Source organism: Doryrhamphus excisus, chromosome 5 (genome assembly GCF_030265055.1).
Source record: "Doryrhamphus excisus isolate RoL2022-K1 chromosome 5, RoL_Dexc_1.0, whole genome shotgun sequence".
NCBI lineage: Eukaryota > Metazoa > Chordata > Actinopteri > Syngnathiformes > Syngnathidae > Doryrhamphus > Doryrhamphus excisus.
The window spans coordinates 15,604,486-15,624,494 of record NC_080470.1 but is presented as its reverse complement, the minus strand read 5'-3'; the positions used below and the strand labels follow the sequence as shown (position 1 = coordinate 15,624,494).

General features: G+C 46.5%; 1 protein-coding gene across 8 annotated transcripts in view; it reads left to right on the top strand.

Annotated features, from left to right (window-relative positions):
- obscna (obscurin, cytoskeletal calmodulin and titin-interacting RhoGEF a) overlaps positions 1-20,009 on the top strand; it is an 88,161-nt gene that overhangs the window by 10,811 nt on the left and 57,341 nt on the right. For all 8 annotated transcript variants that reach the window (XM_058074403.1, XM_058074409.1, XM_058074406.1 and 5 more), the window contains exons 15-27: positions 3,374-3,637; positions 3,713-3,979; positions 4,058-4,324; positions 4,413-4,679; positions 5,315-5,581; positions 11,253-11,525; positions 11,606-11,872; positions 12,865-13,131; positions 15,070-15,336; positions 15,473-15,739; positions 18,683-18,949; positions 19,020-19,286; positions 19,361-19,627. In XM_058074403.1, the coding sequence (XP_057930386.1) occupies positions 3,374-3,637; positions 3,713-3,979; positions 4,058-4,324; positions 4,413-4,679; positions 5,315-5,581; positions 11,253-11,525; positions 11,606-11,872; positions 12,865-13,131; positions 15,070-15,336; positions 15,473-15,739; positions 18,683-18,949; positions 19,020-19,286; positions 19,361-19,627 (3,474 nt within the window). The remainder of the gene's footprint in view (positions 1-3,373; positions 3,638-3,712; positions 3,980-4,057; positions 4,325-4,412; positions 4,680-5,314; positions 5,582-11,252; positions 11,526-11,605; positions 11,873-12,864; positions 13,132-15,069; positions 15,337-15,472; positions 15,740-18,682; positions 18,950-19,019; positions 19,287-19,360; positions 19,628-20,009) is intronic.

Sequence of the window (20,009 nt, the reverse complement as noted above, 5' to 3'; positions counted from 1 at the left end):
TATACTGGAAAATGTCCGTTTTACGCATATATCGGATTTATATCCGCTATATGCGTGAATCGGATTTTATCCGTTATAAAAAGGCACTTCCTTGACTATGTTTCCAATGTACCTGTACGCTGCAAACGACGTCGTATAGCGGCCTGTCACGATTCGGCGAATCGGAGCGCCATGATGCGGCCATCCGATATATGCGAGGGAAATTTCATGGAAATGCATTGGAACGGGACTGGAGATTTTGTCCGAAATAGGCCAAATCCGTTATAAAAAATCCGATATATGCAATGAATTTTTATTGGAAATGCATTACAGAAAAATCTGTTCTTTTTTATCTGTCCGTTGTGAGCGAATTTCCAATATATCCGAGTCCGATATATCCGAGGTTTACTGTACTTTCATTATAAAACCACCGCCCCCTATTTGCATACCAAACAGCGTTATACATCATTGGAAAACAGGCGGCATGGCGGTCAAGTGGTTAGAGCGCAGACCTCACAGCTAGGAGACCAGGGTTCAATTCCACCCTCGGCCATCTCTGTGTGGAGTTTGCATGTTCTCCCCGTGCATGCGTGGGTTTTCTCCGGGTACTCCGGTTTCCTCCCACATTCCAAAAACATGCTAGGTTAATTGGCGATTCCAAATTGTCCATAGGTATGAATGTGAGTGTGAATGGTTGTTTGTCTATATGTGCCCTGTGATTGGTTGGCGACCAGTCCAGGGTGTACCCCGTCTCTCGCCCGAAGACAGCTGGGATAGACCCTCGTGAGGAAAAAGCAGTAGAAAATGAATGAATGAATAATTGGAAAACTAATTTTGCCGAGATTCTTTAATTTATTTAACATTTAATTTAACAGACATGAGAAAACTGTCTTGAAAGAAAAGATAGACTGTCAGGAAACCGTGTGGCTTTGTTTGCATGACATTAGCGAAGACTTGACCAAGTGCGACCATGACACCAAAGTGAATATTTTGAAGGTACTGTACATGCTTCTAAAGCTGAGGTCACAACCGATCATACGGGCCCCTACAGCCACTCTACGTACAAAAAAAACCTGCTGATTTCCGAGCCGTAGACTGGCCATCAAAGGTTCTTTGACTCCTTTTTCTCTCCTACATTTATTACTCCTTCATGGTTAACACACCTGCAAACCTTCTCCACAGGTAAACAGCAAAAAAATCAAACGGCCCAAAAAATCGTACATTCGGTTGTGACCTGGACTGAAAACATAATACAAGCAAACCTAATAGGTCCTTCTTCTCGGTATATTCAAACCCCCAGTAGTGCTGCCACTGAGATACATTCTGACCGTTGGGGTTAAAAAGTTAGCTTGATAATAAAGTAGGACTCAGTATTAATGAACACAATATTTTTCGTAGGTGGAGCATAGAAAACTTGGTCATGGCTTTGTAAATATGGCTTTTTAAAATTATTAGACTCACACACATGAATTAACACGCCAACAGTCACTCCAATAATAGAGACATTAGAGACCGTCACAGCATAACGAGCTACCAAGCTAACTGGTTAGCCCAGGGGTGGGCAAACTTTTTGACTCGAATTTCCGGGGGGGGGGGCAGACTATATATTTTACACGTAACAGTCCACCTGGTATTATTGTATCTGTAAAATTGTCATGCAATCTGCTATTATTATTATTTATTATTTTATATTTATATTAAAATATTTTAAAAATAATAAAATATTATAATTTAAATAAAATTAAAATAATAATTATATTATTATTATGTAAAATATGCAAATATAACAATATTATTATATATAATTAATATAATAATTAGCATTAATATAATAAATATAATATCATAATAGTTATAATAATAATATAATAATTATTATTTTAATTTTTATTATTATTATGTGCTTGTGTCTCTTTTTTCAGGAGCACTTTGTAAACAACAGACCATGTCAAACAACAAAATTGATACAACCATCAAAAGGTTGGCTCAGGCCATGATGCCAGGTTGTATGTTGAGTTTAAATTAAATACTTTTGAAAGATTGGGCGGGCCATATTCAAACACTTGGCGGCCCGGATGTGGCCCCCGGGCCGTAGTTTGCCCACCCCTGGGTTAGCCTCTCCAAATTACTTATTCTAAATTCTAAAGTGTTTCAAACTGAGTGGGGAAGAAAGACAAAGAAGTAAAAAAAAAAACTTGCCACAACAAGAGGACAACATTTTTTCACTCGGATTGAGCCATGGCATGTCCATCTCAGCCATGGCATGTCTGTCTCAGCCATGGCATGTCTGTCTCAGCCATGGCATGTCCATCTCAGCCATGGCATGTCCGCCTCAGCCATGGCTCACCCACCTCAGCCATGGCATGTCCGTCTCAGCCATGGCATGTCTGTCTCAGCCATGGCATGTCCATCTCAGCCATGGCATGTCCGCCTCAGCCATGGCTCGCCCACCTCAGCCATGGCATGTCCGTCTCAGCCATGGCTTGTCCATCTCATGTCGGCTTGGCTCTGCTGCCACAGTATCCAATCTCCATCGTCCATCCCAGCCATGGCATGTCCGTCTCAGCCATGGCATGTCCGTCTCAGCCATGGCATGTCCGTCTCAGCCATGGCATGTCCATCTCAGCCATGGCATGTCCGCCTCAGCCATGGCTCGCCCACCTCAGCCATGGCATGTCCGTCTCTGCCATGGCTTGTCCATCTCATGTCGGCTTGGCTCTGCTGCCACAGTATCCAATCTCCATCGTCCATCTCAGCCATGGAATGTCCGTCTCAGCCATGGCTTGTCCATCTCAGCCATGGCATGTCCGTCTCAGCCATGGCATGTCCGTCTCAGCCATGGCTTGTCCATCTCGTCGGCTTGGCTCTGCTGCCACAGTATCCAATCTCCATCGTCCATCTCAACCATGGCATGTCCATCTCAGTCATGGCATGTCCGTCTCAGCCATGGCTCGCCCACCTCAGCCATGGCATGTCCGTCTCAGCCATGGCTTGTCCATCTCATGTCGGCTTGGCTCTGCTTCCGCAGTATCCAATCTCCACATAGTTTAAAGGGTAATGTAATCTGAGGTCATGTCTGATAACATTACTGATGCCGAGTAACCGCAATACTACATAACTTGACGTTCAATATTTGGACTCATATAAAATAAGCATTAACAACTGTATTTTTGTGAAACTTATTGTAAAGTGTCAGCCAGTATTTGTACCTAATCATAGGTCATAGTCAACCATGAAACAGCCATCACTTTATTTGAAAAAAAGGTGAAATAGTGAGGGACTGATATTTGAACCGCGGTATAGCGACTGAACTTTGGGTCGGGATTTTTAATCGATTTAGCCCCCCAAAAATCCTAGCATGCAGTTAACTGGCTTCACGTCTTCACATTTCCAGAGAGACGTCCAACCATTTGTAAAGCTCTGGAGGACTGCGAGGCTATCGAAGGAGGTGGCCTTGTTTTGTCCTGCGTGACATCAAAGCCATGTCACATCCTGTGGTACAAAGATGGCTGCCTGATGTGGAACTCATCCAGGTACTTCACAAGTCGTTCAGGTTGTGAGGCTCGGCTGACTATTCGGGAGGTTTCCCAAAGTGATGGCGGGGTATACGAGTGCAGTGCTGGATCTGTCACAACCAGGGCTGTCGTCACCGTCAAAGGTATCTTCTAGGCTTGTCAGCCAGAATCAACTATGAATATGGAATAATAACATCACAATTTCTGTCTCTGTTAAGCCATCCCAGCTGAGTTCACGCAGCCTCTACAGAGCGTAGAGGCCCGAGAAGGTGACACCGCTACCCTGACTTGTGAGTACTCTCTGCCGGACGTCCAATTCCACTGGAGAAAAGGTGTGGAGAACCTCAGGTCTGGAGTTAAGTATGCAATGAAACAGAGAAAGACCATCAATTCGCTCATAATCCGAGCTCTCCAGCCAGATGACTCAGGGGAGTACACCTGTCAGTGCAGAGGTCACCACACCACAGCGAGCCTCAAAGTACACGGTAAAATCCATGCAACTTCAAAAGGTCCTTTTAAAAGGTCCATGTTTCCCAACATGCTCTTTCTTTCTTGCTCTCCAGCCATTCCGGTTACGTTCATACAACATCTGAAGAACATGCAAGTAGAGGAAGGCAGCAATGTGGTCCTGCGTTGTGAACTCTCCAAACCCGGAGTGCCGATAGAATGGAGAAGGGGACAAGAAGCGTTGAAGAATGGAGTGAAGTACCAGATGAGGAGATGGGAGACAACGCTTGAGCTTTTGATATGGAAGGCTGTGCCCGAGGACAGCGGCCTTTACAAGTGTTTGTCTGCAGATCAGATCACGTCCGCCACTGTCCAAATCACCGGTAGCAAATTCTGTTCTTTCAACCAGAACCAATCGCTTCAGAATCTTGCCCAAGTGGTCTTATTCATTCCTTGGTGTTGGCTCCTCAGCTCTACCGCTCAACTTCAAGCAGAAGCTACGCAATGTGACCATCGAGGAGGGCAGCACTGCAACTTTACGCTGTGAGCTCTCCAAAGCGTCTCTCTTTGTGGAATGGAGGAGGGGGGAGGAGCTCATTAGGAACGGAGAGAAATATCACATTCGGCAGAGAGACACGCTGATTGAACTGAGGATCCTGGACGTAACGGAAGAGGACAGCGACAGCTACACGTGTATTTGTGGGAACATCGAGACTACGGCGACCGTCACTGTGAACGGTAGTTATTATAAGCTATAGATAAAATACAGTAAACCTCGGATATATCGGATTCAATTGTTCCCACTGGTTTTGTCCGATATAAGCGAAATCCGTTATATGCGTATACCGGAAAATGTCTGTTTTACGCATATACCGGATTTATATCCGGTATATGCGTAAATCGGATTTTATCCGTTATAAAAAGGCACTTCCTTGACTATGTTTCCAATGTACCTGGACGCGCAGGCAACGCTGCAAACGCTGCAAATGACGTCGTATAGCGGCCTGTCACCATTCGGCGAATCGGAGCGCCACGATGCGGCCATCCAATATATGCGAGGGAAATTTCATGGAAATGCATTGGAACGGGACTGGAGATTTTGTCCGAAATAGGCGAAATCCGTTATAAAAAATCCGATATATGCAATGAATTTTTATTGGAAATGCATTACAGAAAAATCGGTTCTTTTTTATCTGTCCGTTGTGAGCGAATTTCCGATATATCCGAGTCCGATATATCCGAGGTTTACTGTACAAATAACCAGTAACCAGTGTAGTCCTACACCACAATTGAACAAATACTGGATAAATGACATTAACTTTCCTCTGAACAAGCAATGGTCCTAAAAACTGCTGACTGCTCTTGTTTCTCAGCTCTCCCCATCACCTTCAAGCAAAAACTGAAGAACCTTCAAGTGGAGGAAGGACACAACGTCACGCTGTCTTGTGAGCTCTCCAAACCTGGCGTCGCTGCGGACTGGAGGCTGGCTGGTGAGCTGCTGGAGAATGGAGACAAGTACCAGATGAAGCAGAGGGGCTCGGTGCTGGAGCTGACCATCAGAGACGCGCTACCAGAGGACAGTGGCGTCTACGTCTGTGTCTGTAGAGACCAGAAGACGAAGGCAACAGTTAAAGTTATTGGTATGTTAGCCAGTATGGCAGAGTTTTTATTGTTGTGGCTCATTTGTATGTACTTTAAATACCATACTGACCCAAATATAAGTACTGTATTGTTCCCCCTTGAATATGGGTTGCCAACAGCTGGCACCCACCAACTTCTTCCCAAGTACTCAAAGCTTTTCTTTCTGTCACTCACACCCACCAATGACCTTTTTTTTGAGAAGTCATCTTATGTTTGAGTCATCCATCCATCCATTTTCCTCCGCTTATCCGGGTCCGGGTCGCGGGGGCAGCAGTCTTAGTAGGGAAGCCCAGACTTCCCGATCCCCGGCCACCTCCACCAGCTCCACCGGGAGGACACCAAGGCGTTCCCAGGCCAGCTGTGAGACATAGTCCCTCCAGCGTGTCCTAGGTCTGCCCCGGGGCCTTTTCCCGGCTGGGCATGCCCGGAACACCTCACCAGGGAGGCGTCCGATGGGAGGCAAACCCCTGCTTTTCTCTGGGTTTACGTTCTGACACAAGGCTCACGCCAGTGTGAGTGACTTTTGCAGTTACAGTCGTCCCTCGTTCATAGCGGTTAATTGTTTCCAGACCCGACTGCGATAAATGAAAAACATGGTGAAAAGAGAGCTGAGCTGGAAGGCGAGAAAGAATGATATCACGGATACGACTGAAGCGACTGGAATAGGTTTCCTCCGTAGGGTAGCTGGACTCACCCTAAGAGATAAGGGTGAGGAGCTCAGTCATCTGGGAGGGGCTCAGAGTAGAGCCGCTGCTCCTTCAGATTGAGGGTAGCCAGTTGAGGTGGCTCGGGCATCTAGTCCGGATGCCTCCCAGGTGAAGTGTTCCCAGCATGCCCAGCCGGGACAAGGCCCCATGCTGAAGGTATTATGTCTCACAGCTGGCCTGGGAATGCCTTGGTGTTGAGCTCCCGGTTGAGCTGGTGGAGGTGGCCGGGAACTGGGAAGTCTGGGCTTCCCAGCTGCAGACTACTACAAACCAGACCCGGATAAGCGGAGGTGAATGGAACGGAAGTCTATTGGGAGCAGTGCTGGTTGTACAGCCTGACAACTGCAGGAAGAAAGGACCTGCGATATCGCTCCTTCACACACTTGGGGTGAAGCAGTCTATCGCTGAAGGAGTTCTCCAGTGCTGTCAAAGTGTCCTGCAGGGGGTGGGAGTTGTTCTACAACATGGATGACAGCTTAGCCAACACCCTCCTCTCTCCCACCACCTCCACTGGGTCAAGGGGGCAACCCAGGGCAGAGCTGGCCTTCTTGATGATCTTATCCAGTCTCTTCCTATCCGCAACCGAAATGCTGCTGCCCCAGCAGACTACTCCTTGGAAAATGGCTGACGCCACGACAGAGTCATAGAACGTCTTAAGGAGTGCCCCTTGCACTTCAAAAGACCTCAGTCTCCTGAGCAGTCTGCTCAGAGCCTTCTTGTAAAGTGCGTTTGTGTGATGAGTCCAGTCCAGTCGATTGTTGAGGTGAACACCCAGGTACTTGTAGGATGTCACCATCTCAATGTCCATTCCCTGATGTTCACTGGTGTAGGAGGAGAGTGGATGCGCCTGCGGAAATCCACCACCAGTTCTCTGGTTTTCCCCGTGTTGATCTGGAGGCAGTTCCGCTGGCCCCAGTCCACAAAGTCCTGTGTCAGTCCTCTGTACTCCCTGTCGTCCCAATCTGTGATGAGGCCAACAATTGCAGAGTCGTCAGAGAATCTGCAGGTGGCAGGTTGGTGTGTTGTATGAAAAGTCTGCAGTGTCAAGGGTGAAAAGGAACAGAGCCAGGACCGTTCCCTGCGGGGCCCCCGTACTGCAGACAACCGTGTCCGACACACAGTCCCGTGTCCTCACATACTATGGGTGGTTGGTGAGGTAGTCCAGTATCCACAATGTGAGGTGCAGGAACACCCCTGTGTGCTCCAGCTTGTCCCTCAGAAGTGCTGGCTGGATGGTGTTGAACGCACTGGAGAAATCAAAGAACATGATTCTCACAGTGCTCCCAGGTTTCTCCAGGTGAGAGAGCGCTCTATGCTGGAGGAAGATGACGGCGTCATCCACCCTGGTGCCAGGTTGATAGGCGAACTGAAGCGGGTCCATCAAAGGACCCACCAGGGGGCGGAGATGGTCAAGGACCAGCCGCTCCAGGGTCTTCATCAGGTGGGATGTTAATGCCACCGGCCTGTAGCAGCTGAGGTCTTTGGGGTGCGGCGTCTTGGGGACAGGAACCACACAGGATGTCTTCCACAGCTGTGACACCCTCCCCAGCTTTAGGGTCAGGTTGAAGATGTGCTCGACAATCCCGCACAGCTCGTCCGCGCAGGACTTCAGGAGCCTGGAGCTGATGCCGTCTGGTCCCGCCGCCTTCCTCACCTTGGTCTTCCGGAGCTGGTTTCTCACCTGGGATGTTGTGAGGGTCAGGTTGGAGCAGAGGGGCTGTGCGCGGGGGGATGTTGGTGAGGAGGTTGGGCCGATTAGCTGAGCAGTGGGGGGGCTGTGTGCAGGAGGGGAAAGTGGGGGTGTGGCCGTCCATTCGATGTGTCGATGGGGGGTGGGGTTGCAGCAGGGGTGCTGGGCTGGGGGACATTCGCACTCAAAGTCATCAAATCTTACCTTTATGGTAAGATTCACTATGGTTGCCCGGCGCACGACTAAGTTCCTCCTGAGGAACAGTTATATCGACACCCCTGTGCAGAAGGGGGGAGTCCCAAAGGTGCCAGGTTGCATCGAGCATACAGGAGTAATCACCCAACTGATCCAGGAAGCACGGGAAGGCAAACGAGACCTGGCAGTCCTGTGACTTGACCTTGCCAATGCCTACGGGTTTATCCCACACAAACAGACACCACATTCCAGGCAAGATCAAGGACCTCATACTGGACTATTACAGCTGCTTCAGTTTGAGAGTCACTTCCCGAACAAAAAAATCTGCATTTCATAGGCTTGAGAAGGGCATTATCACGGGATGCACCATTTCAGTGATATTGTTTGCCTTTGGTGAAGCCAGCAGAGGTGGAGCGCAGAGGCCCACTCACCAGCTCTGGTATGCGGCAGCCCCCCATCAGAGCATTTATGGATGATCTGGCAGTGACTACAACATCAGTCCCGGGCTGTAGATGGATCTTTCAAGGCCTGGAGCGTCTCATTAGCTGGGCCCGGATGGACTTCAAGCCAGCCAAGTCCAGGTCTCTGGTAGTGAAGAAGGGGAAAGTCACAGACCAGTTTGCTTCTCACTAGGAGGCACCCAGATTCCATCGGCTGACAGCAGTGGATAAATCAGGATTACTAGGCAAGTTTAAAACCTGGATCTACCAACATCCTGCCACTCTACTCTGGCCGCTGCTGGTCTACAATGTGCCACTGACCACAGTCGAGGGCTTCGAGAGGAAGGTCAGCTGCACCCTGCGGAGGTGGTTGGGCTTACCACGAATCCTCAGGAGCATCGCCTTGTACAGGAGGAGCAACAAGCTGAAATTGCCCTTCAGTAGTCTGATGGAGGAGTTCATGGTCACTCGAGCAAGAGAGGTGCTGCAGTATAGGGACTCCAGTGACATCAAAGTCTCCTGGGCTGGCATAGAAATACGAATGGGCAGAAAATGGAAGGCTCATGAGGCAGTAGACCAGGCTGAGTCCCACTTGCGACACAATGAGCTGGTGGGAACAGTGGCTTCTGGACGGTCAGGCCTCGGGAGCAACCGAGGACCTCACTTCAACAAGGCCCAGGGAAAGGAAAGGCGTCAGCTGATCCAGAAGGAGGTCCGAGCAAGGGTAGAGGAAGCTCGCTGTGCTAGGACAGTCGGGATGCGGCAGCAGGGAGCATGGACCCGATGGGAGGAAGCAGCTGACTGGAAGATATCGTGGACAAAGCTATGCCGATCTGAGCCACACCGGATCGAGTTCCTCATCCGGTTGGTGTACGATGTGCTTCCAAGCCCGTCCAACCTCTTTCGCTGGGGCTTGGTGGGGAATCCACTGTACCCTCTCTGCCGGAGTGCTGGATCGTTGGCACACATCCTGAGCTGCTGCCCAAGGGCACTGGGGGACGGGTTCTACCGCTGGCGCCATGACCAAGTGCTGCGGGTCATTGCAGAGGTCATCAGCACAGGAATCTCCACCAGTAAACACCAACAACCAACAAAGCAGCCCATCGCCTTTGTTGGGGCTGGGGAGAAGCCAAAGCAGTGCCGGAGTCAAGCAGGGGGGCTTGGCAGCTTAAAGTCCACCAAGGGAGACAGCTCAAATTCCCGGAGAACATCGCAGTGACTACTCTCAGGCCAGACATGGTCCTGGTGTCAGAAACAACTAGGCAAGTGGTCCTGCTGGAGTTGACTGTTCCCTGGGAAGACCGGATGGAGGAGGCCTTTGAGAGGAAGAGGGCCAAGTATGAGGAGCTGGCAGACGAATGCCGAAGCAGTGGATGGAGGACCCGATGCAACCCCATGGAGGTCGGGTGCAGAGGATTAGCAGGCCCGTCTCTCATCAGAATACTCAAGATATTGTGAGTGAAGGGACAGAAGAGCCATCACTGACGTAGCAGAAAAGGCATCCAGATGGCTGTGGATCAAGCGGGGAGATCTGTGGAGAACAACTAAAGCTACTTAGACACAAGCTCAGACTAAGCAACCCGGCTTGGTCACCTGGGTGAGGGTGTGAGACCCAAAACACCTAGTGAACCCAGAATACAACACTGATGTCCAAGTTGCACCAAAAGTGGATGTCAGAACTAGTTTGCAATTTGGATGAAATGTTTGAAGACTATTCCCCGATGTTTTAGGTATTTTCATTTGTACATATCATGAAGGAAAGGTGCATTGAGGCAATTCTTTAATAATATTCCTTTCTGAATGATCCTAAATGGGCTTTTTACTCACAAACATTTGGAATTTAAAACCAGTATCATAAATAAACAAATCTTATTTTGAGCAAATAAGACACAAATACACAAAAACATGTTAGTGTGAGAGGTCTCACTCGCTCACATTTTGTATTTGCTGAATGTCTGTGGGCGAGTTTAAGAGCTAATATGCTAATAATAAAGAAAAATAGTCGTACAAAAATATGCTTGCTGACTGTATTTTTTAAAATAATGTTCCAAAGTTCCCAAATTGATATCCCTTTACATAAAATTTGATTGTTTATCATTTATCGTTGTAGTTGCACATCAAATCGTTTATCACAAAGAGATTTCCCCTACTTATTATAGATTAAAACATATTTCCATCTGCGAGTAAATGCGATTAATTGTGAGTTAACTATGGACAAAAATGTGATTAATCACGATCAAATATTTTAATCGATTGACAGACCTAATATATCGATATACATATACGTACATACACAATGGGTTGCAAAGGTATTCATACCCATGACCAACACTCAATTTCTCGACACAGAACAAAGTTTTACATGAAAGGAAATTACCAAACATGACAATCCATAACTGTTCTTAATAAGTACTCTTTACAATAGATAGATTGCATAAGTCTGTATTTCATTTCATACAATATTTTTGGGCCCCAAAAAATCCACTGCACTGTTATTCACAACAGAAAAATACCTCCATCTTTCCATTACACTTATGTACAGTCTTAGGACATGTCCCCATTGTAGCCTTGGATGGGATATACCTCTCGTTGTCACAGAATAATATCTGTGTTCTTCTTTGTGTACATTTTCTTGTAGCTGTTCCCGCAACATTCAAAGTGACCTTGAAAAACCAGGAGCCAGAAGAAGGCAAAAGCGTGACGCTGTGCTGCCAACTGTCAAAAAAAGACACCCCGGTACAATGGCAGAAAGACGGACAGGCGCTATCTGAGGTGTCGTCCAGCAAATATCACATCAAGCAGGAGGGGAAGACGGCTGAGATGACCATTGTCAACGTTCAAGTGGAAGACGCAGGGAAGTACAGTTGCATCACAGGAGATGAAAAAACCACCGCTGAGCTCAAAGTGAAATGTAAGTGAAACTATACCGGCAGAACCTGCGACAACAATCACATGTAGATGATAACCTTAATGATGTGTCACTGAAAACAGCACTTCCTGTCACGTTCAAACGAGAACTCCGCAATGTGGAGGTAAAGGAAGGTGACAGTGGCGTTTTATGCTGTGAGCTCTCCAAACCCGGAGCTCCCGTGGAGTGGAGGAGAGGTCGAGTGCTTCTGAGCAATGGAGGCAAATACGAGATGAGGCAGGAGGGCCCTTACACCAAGATGATTGTCAATAACGTGGAGGAGAACGATGCCGGGAAATACATCTGCAAGACGAAGGACAGCCAATCGACTGCAGAGCTCACAGTCCAAGGTGACACACCAGTCCTTGAATTTTTACAGTCGCAAATCCTAGCTTGTACGTTGTGGGACCACCAGCAAATTATGAAAAAAAAAGTAATTGAGCCTAAGCCCGCAACAAAGGGTTCTTTTCATAGATGATTAATCTGAAGCTTAATGTTTCGATTAATTGAGTATAGAACTGCAACAATTAATCAATGACTAAAGGATCATCTAATAATTTGACAGCTACAGTAAACCTCGGATATATCGGACTCGGATATATCGGAAATTCGCTCACAACGGACAGATAAAAAAGAACCAATTTTTCTGTAATGCATTTCCAATAAAAATTCATTGCATATATCGGATTTTTTATAACGGATTTCGCCTATTTCGGACAAAATCTCCAGTCCCGTTCCAATGCATTTCCATGAAATTTCCCTTGCATATATCGGATGGCCGCATCGTGGCGCTCCGATTCGCCGAATCGTGACAGGCCGCTATACGGCGTCATTTTTCAGCGTTTGCAGCGTTGCCTGCACGTCCAGGTACATTGGAAACATAGTCAAGGAAGTGCCTTTTTATAACGGATAAAATCCGATTTACGCATATACCGCGTATAAATCCGATATATGCGTAAAACGGACATTTTCCGGTATACGCATATAACAGATTTCGCTTATATCGGACAAAACCAGTGGGAACAATTGAATCCGATATATCCGAGGTTTACTGTATTTTGGTATTGGATTCATCATTTGATTTAACAATGTAAATATACTCTGATTTTAGTGTCCCCAATGTGAATTAGGGATGTTCGCTCAATGCTCGAAAAATGTGATCTGCAACAAAATCACTTATTTTAGTCCGGGTTCGTATGCAAATAATTAACAGATAAAAAACAAAACAAGCTAAGACTGTATTCTAGAAAATGGATAGCTTTTTTAAAACAGGGTTAAACATCATTGGTCCTCCACTTTCAACTAATTTCATGCATTTTTGCTATTGTTCTTGACCAAACAGGCCTGCCGCCACGTTTCACGCTGCTGCTGGCAAACCAGGAGGTAACGGAAGGCACCAGCGTGTTTTTTCGTTGTGCGCTGAACAAACCTGTCCAGTCAGTGGAATGGCAGAGAGAAGGGTCGGTACTCAGGCATGGAGACAAGTACCAGATGAGAAAGAGGGATTTGCAGCTGGAGATGACCATCGGAGAGGCCACCCTGGAAGACGCCGGTGATTACACCTGCACATGTGGTGAAGAGAGCACGACGGCGCGGGTCGCTGTGAATGGTGAGGACTGCATAGAAATACAGTGGTGTGAAAAAGGTTGGGCACCCCTGATAATTTCCAAGATTTTCCTTAAAATTGTTGGGATCGGCCATTTCAGTTAAATATATCATATAGCACAGTGATTTTCAACCACTGTGCCGCAGCACGCTAGTGTACCTTGAGAAACCGCCAGGTGTGCCGTGAGGAATTATCTAATATCACTTTTTATAATTAACATTTATTAATCATCATTTGCCAATATTATGTCAATAGCCATTATGTCAATAGTATACATGGACCCAAATATTCCAATTCACTTTGGTTTATTTGCTCAAACGGAAAGAATTGAACAGGGATGGAATATTCCTTTAACCAATCTGATTGAGGTATCTTGTACCCGCTCAAACGGAAAGTTGTCAGGGTGCCTTCTTCTTCGTGGTGTTTTTCTTCTTCTGTTGTTTATTGGCGGTTGGCAAGCAGCTTTCGTGTGTATTACCACCATCTGTGGAACAGAATCTAAACCCTTCTATACTTTATTCACAAGTGCAGTTTTATTAAAAAAAGAAAATATATATCAATATAAAACATGTCCTGAGTTTAATTATAAAATATTAGCAAGATTGAATTTGATCTTTTCCTGTTTAAATTGATCCCGGGTGCGTTCTTTCAGCGCATGCTCAGATATGACGTAACACGCAGATCCAGTCGTTCTTCACTTTTAAAAATGGGGGCCAGCAATCGGCACTGGACTAAGCAAAGTTTGTTTTTGATTCAAACTAAATTCCAAGACTGGACAGATGAAAAACTGGCAATACGGAGTTATTCCAACAAGTGAAAGAAAAACTCGGGGAAGTCGGTATCACGTGATCTTGATGTTTACGTTTTACTGGGCATGCCCTATTGACTATTGTGGTTGATTTTCACGGTGCATGTAGACAAGAGATTGGAATATTCCTTTCCATGGATACAATTGTTTCCCGAAAGGTGATTGGGAAAGAGAAAAAGTGGTGATGTAAAAACGTGGCTACTGTGGAGTGTCTGTGGTGTAAAGACTGGCAGAGCAATGTAATATTGGTCCGTGTGGCAACACCTACCTTGTTCCTCCGATAGACTTATTGATGCACGTGTGAGGTCGTGGTCACATTTTGGAACATTTTTGGTTAGTGGTGTGCCACAAGATTTTTACAATGTAAAAAACGTGCCGTGGCTCAAAACAGGTTGAAAAACACTGATACAGCAGACCAACGCAGTGATGAAGTTTATAGGATTTACAGAAAGTATGCAATTATTATTTAAACAAAACTAGGCAGGTGCCAATATTCGGGCACCTCAACAAAAAAATGACATCAGCATTTAGTAGATTTTCCTTACAGACAAAAATGAAAGTTGATACGAATAAGAGGTTTTTAAAAATATATATATATACATATATATATATATATATATATATATATATATATATATATATATATATATATATATATATATATATATATATATATATATATATATATATATATATATATCACAAAGGGGCTGCATGGCGACCAAGTGGTTAGCACGTAGGCCTCACAGCTAGGAGACCCGAGTTCAATTCCACCTTTGGTCATCTCTGTGTGGAGTTTGCATGTTCTCCCGGGTTTTCTCCGGGTACTCCGGTTTCCTCCCACATTCCAAAAACATGCTAGGTTAATTGGCCACTCCAAATTGTCCATAGGTATGAATGTGGGTGGGAATGGTTGTTTGTTTAGATGTGTAATTGGCTGGCCACCAGTCCAGGGTGTACCACGCCTCTCTGAAGACAGCTGGGATAGGCTCCAGCACCCCCCGTGACCCTCGTGAGGACAAGCGGTACAAAATGAATGAATGAATATATCACAAAGCAAATAACTTTGTTAATGCAATAAAAATCCAATACAAAGCGCATACCTTGACACTCACATGGTGTTTTCCCTTCAGAACGACCTGTCAGATTCCTGCAAAGACTGAGTAACGTTGAAGTGCAGGAGGGAAATGTTGTTGTCCTGTGCTGCGAGCTTTCCAAAGCAGGGCTCACGGCTCAGTGGATGAAAGGAGACAAAGTGCTAACCAGCGGCGAGAAGTACCAGCTGAAACAAAGAGGCTCCATCATGGAGCTGGTCATCAGAAAGAGTCAGCCTGAAGACAGCGGCCTTTACTGCTGTGTTTGTGAAGACATTAAAAGCACTGCTACCATTATCATCACCGGTGAGCGATAATACAATAATAAATAAAATATACTATTTTTAAATAAATATCTCAATTGTAAAACCCCAGTTTCTGTTCCTCTCACTGTGTACTACTTCACGTTCCATCCATCCCTCATCGGATTTTCCCCTCTCAGCGATTCCAGTGACATTCAAGCAAAAGCTGAAGAACCAGGAAGTTGTAGAGCAGAGCACTGTGACGCTCCACTGCGAGCTGTCCAAAGCGGGAGTCCCCGTGGAGTGGTGGAAAGATGCTCAACTTCTGAAGGAGGGAGGAAGATATCAGCTGAAGCAGGAGGGCAGGGTGTGCATGGCGCTGATCAGAGATGTAACGCTCCAGGATGCTGGCGAATACGGCTGCTCTGTTGGTACAGCCGTCACTTCGGCGGATATCAAAGTAAGAGGTAGGCGTCATCTAAACTGATCCCATTTAGCAAAAATGCTCCCTTCACAAAGACAATAAGACTCAGCACAGTCAGCGAGCTAAAAGTAGTAATTAAATGTAATAAAAGCACTACACAGTCATCCCTCAGTTAGAGCGCTTAATTGGTTCCAGACCCAGCTACAATTAATTAATTAATTAAGTAATTCCTGTGCAGGGTGTTGGTATACACTCCAGCATACCCGCGAAAAGTAAATGTCAATAAATGGATTATGTTGGTAGTTAGAACATAGAAAACATGTTCATGACTTTCTGAATATGTTTTTTAACATTATGAAATAACACCCCTATAGTCACCTTAAAACTCTTATTATTCATTGTTAACAACACATTGTGCAACTCTTATGCTGCAGCGACTTGAGACGGTCACTAGCTAGGTGACCAGCTACCTCGAATTCATTATTTATTTATTTAATTTTTTGCCATTGGGGCAGATAGTATTGTTGATCTAAATGCCCTTACATGCTAAACAGATTTGCTCTGCCAGTGTGAGCTATACCGTCCCTGTACTATGAAATTTTATTTGGCATTATTTAATGTCTTTGTTATGCGAATTTGGAGCGGCCAGACCGGAGCAAGAAGGGACACAGAAAAGAAGTAGAGAAAGACAAAAACAGCAGCAACAACAATTCCCATAACAACAACAGTGACAAACAGGACTGCATCAGTTAAATGTCAATGATGGCTAAGGGTCACAATGGAGATGATATCACTGAAATGAAACAGTCCAACTTACCCGTAGCAATAGTAACAATGAAGACATGACCCGTGATAGAAAACAGAATTACAGCCATACAGTTACAGTAATTAAAATCTCACTGCTTGACATCATTATTACTGTAATAATAGCATACCAATAGCATAAATCGGCATCCACCAGGAGGCAACCCCCCCGAACCAGCAGCGCACCATCCACATACCAGAGAACCATCCCAGACGAGCCCTAAGACAGACTGGGCAACTACAAGAAAAGCACCCCCTCCCCCAGCAGGCCCGACCCCAAGGCCCACCTCCCACACACCATTCAGGCCCCCGTCCCCACGAGCGAGATCAGGCCCCACCCCAACACACAGCCCCTCCAAGGGAAGTACCGCCAACTGCGCCCCTAGGGCAAGCCCCAGCATCAGCTGGTTCCAGCGGGACCCCCAGGATGGCTAGGCAGACCAGACCAAATCATCCCGCAGCCCAGGCCACCCCTAGCAAGCCGCCGCCCCCCAGCAGCCAGCCGGCCAATCACGAGGGTAGGCAGAAGGCTCTCCGGTCCCGCCCGCCACACTTGTGTGTACAATGGAATGGTATTGTGTCTATAGTGCAATTAAAAATAGGCCTTCACCAAAGGGCTGCCCTATATGTGGTGTATGTATGTGTATGTATCATATGAAGTCATTAAAAGTGGAGTGCAGCACAAGGAAACCCCTCACCCCCAATTGCAGACCACCCCCAAGGTTCTACATGTATGTGAGGTGGTGCAATGCAGCAGGGAGGACCGGGGCCCCATACGCCCATCCCGCACTACCGACCCACCAAGCGGGGCAAGCCAGCACAACACCGCCCGGAGCAAGCCATGGGCTACAGGACCGGCCACAGGCCACCAAAGATCGCGTCAGCTATGCCCTCCCAGACCACCAAGAGCCGCGGACAAGCCATGCCTCAAGACAGCCCCCACAACCGCCAGAAGAGCAGGGACCGTGCCCCGGCCAAACATCCAATACCATGGCAGCCCAGGGAGCGACAACGGACGCAAAAAGCGAATGCCGCCCCCCCCATGCCCTGCCCTCCGCCACAACGCAGACCCCACCACATCTCCCATCCGCCCACCGACCCGTCGAGTAGGAGACCCCGGAGGCAGGAAGACCGCCACTAGATCAGAAACAAAGGGGCCAGCCAGACACCGGCAAATAGCAGGGGTCGTCTGCGAGCCCCTGGCCAGCCCCACCCCCAAACCCCTGGCCAAGGCTCCCCCACGACCCCCCGCCAATCCCCCAAACAGTACGCTGATGGCTACAGGCTGCAAGCTCATGTAATCGGTGTTGAAAAGCATTTTTCACAGAAATCGGATTATACTGATGAGTGGCCGATTGATCAGAGCATACCTATACCATATCATACAGTCATAAATGTTTTACTTATTATAAAATTAATTAATTAATTATCGAGTTCTTGGATTGGCTCACCGTCAGTGAGTCTGAGGTGCGACTCTCCTCCTGTTGAAAACAAAACCCCTGACCTATACAGCATGTAACCATGTGTAACCATGTGTAACCATGTGTAACCATGTGTAACCATGTGTAACAATGTGTAACAATGTGTAACAATGTGTAACCATGTCTAACCATGTCTAACAATGTGTAACCATGTGTAACCATGTGTAACCATGTCTAAAAATGTGTAACCATGTGTAACCATGTGTAACCATGTGTAACCATGTGTAACAATGTGTAACAATGTGTAACCATGTCTAACAATGTGTAACAATGTGTAACCATGTGTAACCATGTCTAACAATGTGTAACCATGTGTAACAATGTGTAACCATGTGTAACAATATGTAACAATGTGTAACCATGTGTAACAATGTGTAACAATGTGCAACAATGTGCAACAATGTGCAACAATGTGCAACAATGTGCAACAATGTGCAACCATGTGTAACCATGTGTAACCATGTGTAACCATGTCTAACAATGTGTAACCATGTGTAACCATGTCTAACCATGTCTAACAATGTGTAACCATGTGTAACCATGTGTAACCATGTGTAACCATGTCTAACAATGTGTAACCATGTGTAACCATGTGTAACCATGTGTAACCATGTGTAACCATGTGTAACCATGTGTAACCATGTGTAACCATGTGTCTGGTTAGTGCAGAGAAGACATTGTAATGTGTTGGTTTCCCCCAGCGCTTCCTGTCACATTTATCCAAGAAGTTCAGAATTTGGAGCTAAGAGAAGGTGACAGCGGAGTATTCTGGTGTGAGCTGTCCAAGCCTGGAGCGCCGGTGGACTGGAGGAAAGGAAGAGTGATCCTGAAGCCTGGGTATAAATATGAAATGAAGCAGGAGGGAAATCTCACCCAGCTTTTCATCAACAACGTGGAAGAGAGTGATGCTGGCAGATACACCTGCAAGACCAAAGACAGCCAATCTACTGCTGAGCTGGTGGTGAAAGGTGAGCGCTCGGTTCTTCTGGTTCTCAATAAAAAACAATCACATGCTGTTACAATAACTTGCATTTCCAGCGCCTCCCATCACATTTAAAACCAAGTTGAAGAACCAGAAAGTGGAGGAGGAGAGCAGTGTGACGCTGGCATGTGAACTGTCCAAGCCTGGCCTTGCTGTGGAGTGGAGGAAAGGACAAGAGCTGCTGAAGAATGATTTCAAGTATCAGATCAAAAACCGAAACAGCATGTTGGAGCTGATGATCAAGAACATGCAACTGGAGGACAGCGGGGTCTACAGCTGCATCTACGGCGACGTAAAGACCTTAGCAAACATCACTGTTACACGTAAGCCAGAAATGTAAATATAGGAACGTGTGCAGTGAATTAGAATGATACATTACCCAATCCCTCATTCACAGCGATCCCCCTCAAATTCAAGCTGGGTCTGAAGAACCAGGAGGCTGCTGAGGGAGGCAACGTCACCCTGCGATGCGAGCTCTCCAAGACAGGGGGTCCTGTGCAGTGGTGGAAGGGGGAGGACCAGCTCCATCAAGGAGGGAGGTATCACATGACTCTGAAGGAGAACATAGCTGAGATGAGCATCAGAAACATCCAGCCTGAGGACGTCGGGGAGTACAGTTGCGTCTTCGGCGAGCAGAAGACGACAGCTGAAGTCAACGTGCGAGGTAATCACGCATGCTTCTATTTTGTAGGATTTGCTACAAAAATAACACAATTTATTAGCTTCCTGGTTTGTGTCAGGACTCACTTTTTTGGCGCTTTGGCAGAAACAATGAACTTCCTGTTGTTGAGAAATCCAATTTGTATTTAAAGGGGACCTACTACGCTCATTTTTCAACCCTTTGTATTGAGTTATGGACCTCTACAGAGCAGCAACACACGATAACCCGCACAGAAAACTTTATAGATCTTCCAGACTCTGCACCTATTCCAGCTGTATTCCCTTGGATTTGTGCTTCCTGCCAAACAGTCTGTTTTAATATACTCCATCCACGGCCTGCCTCCGGGCACGCCCAAACTAGTTCCTCACTACTGTGAACAACACTT